Genomic DNA, 10,839 nt, shown 5'->3' with positions numbered 1-10,839 from the left:
ACTTAAAAGATTTTTTAATCCATGAGCTGCAGGAGCCACTAACAAAGACACTGACCGTGTACAAACTTTTTTGTTAATGCTTTGCAGTGCTCCCCAGTATTTTTATCTCTTCAAAAAGCAAAAATAGCTACAAAAGTATAAATTCATACAGTGACACTTTATCAGCTAGAAAACAGGAATGGTATAGTATCTTTCTGTTTTTCTTTACGCTTACTTGGGGTGAACTTAGCATAACTCATTGGAGTAATGATGTATACCGCAACTTCCAATGACAGTATAAGTCAAATAACTGCAAATTAAGGTTTTATATTGTAACCAACTAAACATGATGATATATCAACTTACAAAAGCTTTTTGCCTTGTTTTAAATGGGAATTCTGACACTGAAGTTGAATAGTTTAAAATTTCTATGAAGCCAGCTGGCTCAGTAAGAAATAAAGTTTAAAGTGAATGCTTCTAGAAACACTTTTTACAAATTCAGATGAAAACACTTGTGATGTGCAGTGGGCAGAAGAATTGTACAGACCAATGAAAAATTCGTCTTTTGAGATAAGGCTCCAGTTCCACATAACTAGTTACCATTACTGTTAACTACATAAAGCTATGAGGTATCAGCCCTTAAACTTTCCAGTTCAGCACCAGTTCTCTTATTCTGGAATCAAGAAAGAGTAATTTTGTTTAATGGAAGTTTCTCATGGGGATATAGCCACAGTCCCAGTATACGCTGGGATAGGCTACACTGAGCGTGCTTCTTCTTTCGCCCCATTCTGCCTACAAATATGCATTCACCACTTTCAAATACCAGTCCTCTGATCAGTGCCTAGATAACATCTCTCAAAGAAACAATAAACAAAAAGAAAACCATAGAGGTATTTGGTATAGCAAACATATGGATACTATTTAGCCATGAAAGAAACCTTATTTAAGGTCAGTTCTCTCATAATCATTATAGGAATAGATACGTATCAGTAGGAAGACGGATTTCTGGTTTTGCTATTTGTTCTTGGCCCTTTAAAGTCCCCATACTTCAAATCTTAATCATGAAGGTGTATTTTAAGATAACCTTTAAAGCTTTTAAAAATAGGCTACTTTTTAACCCACCCCCCTCATTTTTTCATAGTCAAGATTTATGCTTTTTCATTTTGGGGTAAAAAAGATTATTATTAAAAATAAGTAAAATGCATTAAAAATTTTATTGTGTGCTTGGATAAGGAAACAAGAACTACTGCAGCTGGAAAGTTCCTATTCCAAAGTAGGAAAACAAATGTGACATCTTTTATCTGAACAGCGTGTTCCTAATGTATTTTTAAGAATAACTTCCTACTTGAATTTTAAAAAAATAAATAAATAAAAAAACATTGTATTTGTTTATTTTGTTTCTGGTATAAAATATTTCCAGTGTGAGAACAAGAACGTGATGAATTCTCTTCTTAAGAATCACCAGTAAAATTTTTTTTATTAAATTCCTGTCACCTACAATTCCCCAAACCCAGTGAAAATAATAACGTTGGCTAAGTGTCAGAAAGCATAAATCAGAAACAATACATAAGACACAATTTGACTTAAACCTTTAGTATTTGCAATGACACATGACTAGAAAAAGATCTACGGTGCTTCTACAGGAAGGACAGTTCATAAATTACCCTTATAAGCTTGAGCATGTTTCAAAAGAAAAACCCAAAGGAACAGAAAATAAGCATACCATTATACAGAAGGGTTTTCTACAATTTCACTATTTAAAGTACACCACAGCGAAGCAAATTTGGGGGGGGAGTCACTATTCAATTAGGCTTTGCTCAGAATTAAAGAAAACTTTGCAAGCCAGAATGTTTTCCCTTGCACTGTACTGGCTTTGAGAATGAGGAAACACACAGACTTTGTAGGGTGAAAAAAAATCCCTCTACATTGTCCCAAATACTAGACATGATGTGAAAGATACAGAAAAGGAAGAGCTGGCAAGTGAAGACATATTCAATATGGAAGAGACCGAGCTAAAAGGTCTGGATTCTTAACCCATGGACATTAGAATCCTGAATGAATGCTGGATGGGCTGCTTTCGTAACTGGGAAAAGAAGAAAAAAGGTGAGCAAAGAGTTCTTCCTATGAAATTTACTCAGGAAAAAAATACCTTTCTTAGCACGCATGTACTGCTCAAAATAAAGCAGTTGCAAATAATCAAACCAGAAACTTTCCACTTCGGTCAAGAAGCAGACAAACTTCTGTCCACCCTCAGAAGACAATGCAGCAACAATTTAGGACGCAATTTCAAAACAAGTTAATCCAAGAACATATTTGTTTGATGACAAGATAGTGCATGTCTGCACAAGTCAGCAAGTTCTGAAATCTGACAACTCTGATTTCCACCAGTTTTGCTCCCAAATTTTTTATTTTTGATGCAATATACTATGATGCATTCCTCTATGAGTACATTTTTGGGTACAATTACCTAATCTTCCAGTTACTTTCCTAGCTTATCAAGACTGACTATGCAACTCACCAAAAAAAATCTCCAGCTTTCAATTTCACGATCGCCTTTAACCAGCTCACCCTGTCATAACCATATTCCAGCACATTATTGTTCACACCAGGTTTCCCAATAAGTAAGTTATAATTCAGAGCTGCTCACTTGATTTTAGAAGACATTTGCAAAATTCATCCAGACTATCTAAAATATCACCCTCCTGCCCCAAATATGACTTCCCACACCAGCACAATGCAGCTACCACTACAGAAAGATTCTTCTTCATAAGGCCTAGCCTCAGCTAACTACACAAGAGGCTCATAGTGAAGTTCCTTCGAGTGTGCCAAGCCTTATCCTTCTTTTCAAGGTTTCTTCAGATTGCCAGTGTGCTTTTGAGCAAACGTGCTGATCACGTCCATGTAAAACACTGGGCTTCATGCTCCAGAGCAGGCTTGCAGCACACTTCATATTCTCCAACTGCTAAAAAGCAGGACCAAATCAGAGTTAGCTCAAAGTAACACCTCTCCACGAAAGTGGACAACAGGGAGTCAGCACAAACTACCATATCATGCTTCCTGCTTGCGTTGACATGGCCACTAAAAGCAAAGTTTCCACAAAAGCCATCTAAACTCTGCCTTCTGGTGAGAGAAAGAAGCACACACTGCTTTAGCCCAAAAGTGTATGCAAATCGTGTTCAGTTGGATACAACTTCACGTGACAACAGTTTCCAAAGTATTTACTAAATTTGCAACACGGTATTTTGGGCATTATCTTCTTTCTTTCATCATCTGTGACAGCCTTATATACCCTTCATATCTAGGCATTTCCTCCTGCCCTTAGACATTTATTTACCCCTTTGGCAACATCTTAGCAAAACAAAAAATGCCAAAAGGAAAGAAAGGCAAACCATTGAATGGATGGGCACACAGTCTATTTCGTTTCCAGTCTGCTTTCCAACACCCTCCTTTCACTTTGAATTTGTATGCTGTTGAGAGGGATGATTCTTTAAAATGTGAATTATTTTTAAGAAGCATCTTAATCTCGCTGATGAGCCCCTCGTGGAGCTGGAGCTATGTTCAACTGCATCTTCACTGGCAACTTTCTCAGGAACCTACTGGGCAAGACAGCGCAGAGAAAGAATGAAAATTCATTCTTTGATGTACTATAGGTGGCTTAGTCGTCTGATTGCCGTTTGCTTAAAACAAAGTCCTTAATCTGTGGTAAACCGTAACTATTGCTTTTGGCAGGTTTCTAAATACAACCAAATAAATAAAACGTGCGGGGGGGGAGGGGGGGGGGAAGGGGGCACGGACACGGGGGCGACTACCAGTTTACTTCTGTTCCCTTCCCCCTCCCCGATGCGCAGCTCTATCTGCAGCCCATGTGGCCGGGAGGCAGTCACAGCCGGTTCCAATTCCTACTTTCCCCACTTTGCACCCCTGCTCGCTGCCGGGGCTGAGCAGAGCCAGGACCGGCTGCGGGCTTCCTCCGTCCCCCCGTGTCCCCCCCCTCTCCCCCCCGCCGCGCCGTCCTCCCTCTCCCCCGCTCCATCCGATCCTCCGGTCCCCCAGGGCACAGTGTGGGAAGTACGAATTTCCGCTGAGTTTTCTCGGCAACTTTCGGAGCTCGTCTTTCTCCAGCTCCCCGCTCCGCCCGCCGACACCCACCACTACCACCACCCCCCTCCCCTTCCCCGGCTCCGCCCGCCCCCTCCGCCCCTGGGAGAGCCGGCGGAGCAGCGGGCAGCCGCGCCGCTCCGCTCCGCAGCCCGTCCGCCCCCCGCGGCAGCACCGGCCCCGCCACCGCCGCCGAACGCGCAGCCTGCGGGCCGCGAGGGGCGGCAGAACCCGGGCGGCGGCGGTCCGCAGCCCTCCCGGCCGCTCCGCGCCCCCGGCCGGCTGCGGGCGAGCCCATGGTGCCGGCCACCCCGACCTGCAGCAGCCGCCGCCGCGCCTGCCCGCCCGGCGCGGAGCTCAGTCCGGCGCGGAGCAGAGGAGGGGCCGATTAGCAGCCGCGGAGGAGGCGAGGGGGATGCTGGAGGGACACAAAGCCGGCGGGGGAAGCAGCCCACGGCTCGTCCCGGCATGTGGGCGCCGCGCCGGGTCCGCCTGATGGTGTTGCCGCGGGTGCTCTGGGGCTCCGTCCCCCTCTTCCTCTTGCTGCTGCCCGGGGCCGAGCCCATCTGCCCCGAGCCATGCGACTGCCAGCAGCACCAGCACCTCCTCTGCACAAACCGGGGCCTGCGCTCGGTGCCCAAGGCTGCCGAGCCCCAGGATATCCTCACCTACAGCCTCGGGGGCAACTTCATCGCCAACATCTCCGCCTTCGACTTCCACCGCCTGGCAGGGCTCCAGCGCCTGGACCTGCAGTACAACCGGATCCGCTCGCTGCATCCCAAGGCCTTTGAGCGCCTGGGTCGGCTGGAGGAGCTCTACCTGGGCAACAACCTGCTGCCGGCTCTGGTTCCCGGCACCCTCAGCGCCCTGGCCAAGCTGCGCATCCTCTACGTGAACGCCAACGAGATTGGCCGCCTCAGCGCCACCTCCTTCTCTGGCCTCATCAGCCTTGTTAAGCTGCGCCTGGATGGCAATGAGCTGGGCTCGCTGGGCGACTCCACTTTCTCAGGGCTGCCAAACTTACTCTACCTGCACCTGGAGTCCAACCGCATCCGCTGGCTGAGCCGCGGTGCCTTCACTGGCCTGGCTAAGCTGCGCTTCCTCGACCTCTCGGGGAACCAGCAGAGCTCCCTTCGTCACCCGGACATCTTTGGGCCACTGCGCTCCCTCCACACCCTGCTGCTGGCCAGCAACAGCCTGCAGCAGCTGACAGGGGGGCTCTTCCAGCACCTGCCCGGCTTGGCAAAGCTCTCACTTAGTGGAAACCGCCTGTCTCACCTGGCCCCAGATGCCTTCACGGGGCTGGGTTCGCTGAAGGAGCTGCGCCTGGAGGGAAACCTGCTGAGCCACCTGCCCGCTGCCCTGCTGGAGCCGCTGAGCAGCCTGGAGGCTCTGGATCTGAGCCGCAACGCGCTGACCGCCCTGCACCCCGCCACCTTCGGTCACCTTGGCCGCTTGCGAGAGCTCAGCCTGCGAGACAACGCGCTGGCCACCCTCCCTGGCGAGCTCTTCGCCTCCAGCCCAGCTCTCTACCGCCTGGAGCTGGAGGGGAACGCCTGGAGCTGCGACTGTCGCCTCCGCGGCCTCAAGCACTGGCTGGGGGCCTGGCACTCCCAGGGCCGCCTGCTCACCGTCTTCGTGCAGTGCCGCCTGCCGCCCACCCTGGCCGGCAAGTACCTCGACTACCTGCAGGACGCCCAGCTGCCTCCGCCGCAAGACGGCGGCCTCTGCCACGACGGTGCCTCTCCTCCCTCCGCGTCCCCCCCGCCGGCAGCGGAGGCGCAGCGCCGGCCGCCGCCGGCCGCCGAGGGCCTCGGCGGCAACAGCAGCGGCGGCGCGGGCCTGCCCCGCGGGCCCCCGGGGCCGCCGCCGTCCGCCTCCACCGCCCGCCTGCTGGGAGCGCCCGAGGGCGCGGCGGGGCCGCCGAGGGCTGCGGAGGCGGCCAGCCCCACGCCGCCGCTGCCCGCCCTACCGGCGGCCTCCGGGCCGGCTCCCCCCAGCGCGGTGTGGCCCCGGCGGGCCGGCAAGTCCCGCTCGGCGCCGGCCGCCGGGGTGCCGCCGCTGGTGTCCGACCCCTGCGACTTCAACAAGCTGTTCCTCTGCAACCTGTCGGTGGAGGCGGTGGGCTCCAGCTCGGTGACGGTGCGCTGGGCCGTGCGGCCGCACCGCAGCCCCCGCCTGCTGGGGCCGGCGCGGTTCCGCCTCCTCTTCGACCGCTTCGGCACCGCCGTCAAGTTCCAGCGCTTCGTCTACCTGCCGGAGCGCGGGGAGCCAGCCGCCACCCTGCGGGAGCTCCGCCCAGACACCCCTTACCTCGTCTGCGTCGAGGGCGTCCTCGGCGGCCGCGTGTGCCCGGTGGCACCGCGGGACCACTGCGCCGGGCTGGTCACCCTGCCCGAAGGCGGCGCGGCGACGGCGGCGGGCGGGCCCCGCGGCCCAGACCAGCAGCTCCTCACCTTGGTGCTGCTGGCGGTGAACGCCCTGCTGCTCTTCGCGGCGCTGGCCGCCTGGGCCTCCCGCCTCCTGCGGAAGAAGGTGCTGGGGCGGCGGCGGCGGAAGGCGGCCCCCGTCCACGTCCGGCAGCTCTACTCCACCCGCCGGCCCCTCCGCTCCATGGGCACCGGCGTCTCCGCCGACTTCTCCGGCTTCCAGTCCCACCGGCCACCCCGCGGCGCTGCCTGCGCCCTCAGCGAGGCCGACCTCATCGAGTTCCCCTGCGAGCGCTTCATGGACAGCGGCGGCGCCCGCCACGGCGACGACCACCTGCTACAGCGGTTCGCCGACTGAGCCCGCCAATCTACAGCTCCCGGCAGGCCCCGCGTGGGCGGCGGGCGGCGAGGCCCGCCGGGAGCTGTAGTCAGCGCGGCGGGGGCGGGCGGCCCTCGGTCCGTGAGGCGATGGCGCGGGCCCCGCCGGGTCGCGGCCTGCGAATGGGCGAGCTGTGGCGCAGCCGTTGGGTTCAGCCGCCCCTGTTGCAGGCCAGGACTGATGCCATCCGTGAGACGGGCTTCCTCCATCACCTCTGCTGGGAGGTCACCGTTTTCTCAGAAACTGTCACTTAACCTTAAGCAAAAGGCCTGACTGTGGTGGTAACCATGATTTGCTGTGAGGAGACCAAAATGGCGGGAGCGACTGCGAACAGCAGCTGGTGCCTCCCATACGCGAAGTCAGAGCCGTAAATTTGAGTGTGCTATTTTACAGGTGGTTTTCTCGGGCTGCGGTCGGCAACAATGGTTACTGCGAGGCCCCCGCACAAGGACGCTTGGAAACAACCATTCCAAGGCACCAGCCCTTCCTAATAAATAATTTGGACGGAGAGGGTCATCTTTTAGTGTTACTGTTGGACTGTGGGCAACCACCGGGTCGTCTGGAGGGCTGGAAATGTACGTTTTGCGCTGGACAATTTGAAGGCTGTGCCATTTTAACTCAAAACGAATGTGAGGCGATTTAATGTGCGTGAGTGTGTTTTCATACTTTTTTGTAAACGGGAAACGATAATGCAGCTGGTTAGTTTTGCAGGAATATATTGCTGACACCACTAGGAAAAACTAACAGAGTTTTGTAATATGTTTACAAATGAGCTATTTTAAAATTGTTTTTGAATAAATACTGCTTGGTACTTGTACACAGTAATGTGTGCTGTAGTTGTCTGGGTCCGTGATGGTCAGTAGGTCACTGACCCCCACGTAATCCATCTTCATTTCTAAATGGGTGGATGCAGAGGTGAATTGTTGATGGATAAATAATATTGGTGCCTTTTTTCAGAAACAATAATAGGTGAGAATATTTCAGGAATGTGAAACAGTCTTTATCCTAACGGGCAATTGTCTCTTAGTCTTAGCCTACTAAAGTTAGAAGCATTATGTACCTCACTGTGAAATAAAACATTTTTGTATATTAATCTAGATTCCATGTTTTGTGTAGCAGGGTGAGTAATGCTAAAGTTAAACACTTATGCAGTAGGATATGATGTTTGAGTTGGTTTGTTTTGTTTTGTTTTTTAACTTGGATTTTGCTTTGGGTTTTAGAGCAATGCTAATCATTTTATGATCAGTTGCTCTCTGCTCTCTCAGACTTTTACTTTCCTAAATATTTACAGAATGTGGTTCTGTTACTATGAAATATGGTGGGTTAGTTTACATTAATTCCCTCTGTGTGGTCTAAAAGTGAGCTAATTAAAAAGGTCCAAACTGTGGTTACACTTTAAATGCGAATGTTTTAGATGGAGTTTGGTAAATTGTTGAGACCATTGATACTACTTCTGCTCCTTTGAATTTAATGTGCAACCTCAGATGAACTCTTGTGGAACTGAATGGCTTGAAGGAAGTGTTAGTGGACTATGGAGACATTCATCTCAATATCCTGCATTCATTGCTGACCTGAGGTGTTCGTGACTCCAAGTTGTTTATTACCATAATTGCAAGAAGGTGATTTTTTTTTTTTTTTTCATTTTTTCTTCTTTTTTTTTCTCCTTTTTTTTTCAGATGAACAAGTGTTTACAAAAGACACCATAGTAACCGGTACCTTCAATTGGAGTTCAGTGACTAAATGGAGAGAACAAGACTTTATGTTCTGAAGGAATTTTGTTCAATCTTTAAATTAAAGTGGGAGGAAAGGAGAGTGTAGAAATCGTTTGTCTCAATCTGTGCCTTTTAAATGGAGAAAAAAAAATAGGATTTAAGTCTTGATTCTTGAGTCAATAGCAAAAAGTCCTTTGGGATTTCATTTTGACAGGCAGCAGTTTTCATGAATATCAGGGGCCAAACTCAATTGTCAGTGTATAGATTAAAATTCATAACTCTTATAGATACAATGTCGAATCGAATTAAAACTGAAGGAATCCAGGATCGGGTTTTATTTTTTATTAAGAATGTTAAATTTCTGTTCTTGGGGACCCCTGGGTGCTTTTGGCCATTTACGACTGACTGTGGAATGCACCACTGTTTGTTGTTAGAAATGCAGTGGCGATTACTGAGTAAAGCTGTGTATCACACTAACATTAGCTCTATCACTGGATATTCTTCCAATGGGAGATGCATAGATGCTGTACATGGGTATAATCAATTATGTCAATAAATCTGTTTGCTGAAAGAAAATTGGTGTCTTAGATTGTATCTCATAATTCATCACTCTTCAATCATGGCTTTGACTTCTTCATATTGCTACCACTGCTGTTTCTTAGGGCTGCAGAGAGCGCCTCATCATTCATTCTGTCATGTCTTTTCACCATACATTATGTTTTCTATTGTGGTTGTAATATGTTTGGATAATACAAACACTGAAATAATTTAAATGGTCAGTTCTGAAACAGGTAGACTGCTGTCCCAAGATAGTCTAATAAGGTCCTGTTACATCAGTGACCTAATGATCCTTTCTAAGCTAAATAAGAAATGATTGTTTGGGATAATACAATTTTTTAATACTCATTGGAAGTTACAGTTCTGAGGGGTCTTTGGTAATACCAGGCTAATGATATAAACATACCATATTGAGCATATGCATGTTGTTCTAATTAATAATTCACTGCTTCTTTTTCAATTTGTACAAATGTCTGGAGAATTGCTAGAATGAAATGGCTTTTTGCTCCAGCCTGGGAGAAGTAAATGAATAGATCAACACATCAACAAAAAAAGGTGGTTAACAGAATTAAGTTGGTGATTTCTTAAAAGTCATATGTACGATAGGATTACGGGCTTTGTGTACAGGTGCTACTTACAGCTTTTTTTGCAGGGGGAGCTGTACTAGCAGGTGGTTGAGGAAAGAAATGTCAGTGACATTCAATGACTAAATGATGTAATTCTTACATGGTTCTATTTTTATCAGTAGTGTTTATATATATTTGTGTCCTTTTTAAAGTAAGGTCCTTTCCAAAGAATGACTGTAAAAACATCCCCTTCTAAATGGATGAATCTGCAATCAATCTGTGCTCAAAATGTTTCTCCTTCTAGCAGAAACAGAGCTTGACTGCCATGTCCTCTCTTGGAATCTATGCAGCTTTGGGAAGAGTGAACTGAGTCCTGTCCTCCTGCTAAGTAATTACGGAGCATGTTACCTATCAAAGACTGATAATCACCAAAATATTGTTCCGTCAAATTAAGTGGATGACTGCTGGGGGGTCCGCAAGAGGTACCGAGGCTTCCTTGGTGTCAGCGCAGCTCAGTTCAGCAGCCTCTGCCCACCTCCTGTTCCCCTCGCAGTCCCCTGAGCCTTTGCTGCAGTCAGCTGGCACGGTTGTTTGTGCAGCTGGAAGGTGAACTGCGAAATTGATCCTCCTGGAAAATAACCTTTCCTGGTACCTCCCCTCTCCCCTATTTTTCAGTCAGCTCATTTTCTTTGATTCTGTTCAACTTGTGTTAAGTGTTGGAAGTGGCAAAATGTGGGGGTGCAGTGCAGAGGCAGGAAAAAACAGTCAAAGATGGGAAGCTGCTTAAACAACCTCAAGTAGTCTTAACACCCAGCGTGTCCTCAGTCTAAGAAAATGTAGACTATTCACATTAGATAAAAATCCTATGTAGAGTATATACGTTTGCTGGAAAATCGTTAATGATCTGCAAAACTGCAAATGCTTAAAATTTTTCTGTGAGATCCTAGAAATATTGACGCTACAGTACATGGCTAGAGAGAGATATTCTGAAGAGGGCTATAACAGTGTCAGTGAAGGTCTACATGTGCATGAAAAATCCTCATTGAAAAGCACCGCTCAACTATCAGAGCCTGTGTTAACATAGTGGGATTTACAAAAATATTGATTTCTTTATGCAG

General features: G+C 48.8%; 1 protein-coding gene across 1 annotated transcript; it reads left to right on the top strand.

Annotated features, from left to right (window-relative positions):
* Positions 1 to 4,495: 4,495 nt before the first annotated feature.
* On the top strand, positions 4,496 to 6,864 carry TRIL (TLR4 interactor with leucine rich repeats; the record flags this gene model as incomplete). The annotated part of the gene is made up of 1 exon (XM_082479238.1): positions 4,496 to 6,864. The coding sequence occupies exon 1, from the start codon at positions 4,546 to 4,548 to the stop codon at positions 6,862 to 6,864; it is 2,319 nt and encodes a 772-aa protein (XP_082335364.1). The 5' UTR covers positions 4,496 to 4,545.
* Positions 6,865 to 10,839: the final 3,975 nt, after the last annotated feature.

This window comes from Vanellus vanellus (genome assembly GCF_965231255.1).
Source record: "Vanellus vanellus genome assembly, chromosome: 2".
NCBI lineage: Eukaryota > Metazoa > Chordata > Aves > Charadriiformes > Charadriidae > Vanellus > Vanellus vanellus.
Note: the sequence above shows the minus strand (reverse complement) of the source record. Positions and strands in the feature narration are given on the sequence as shown.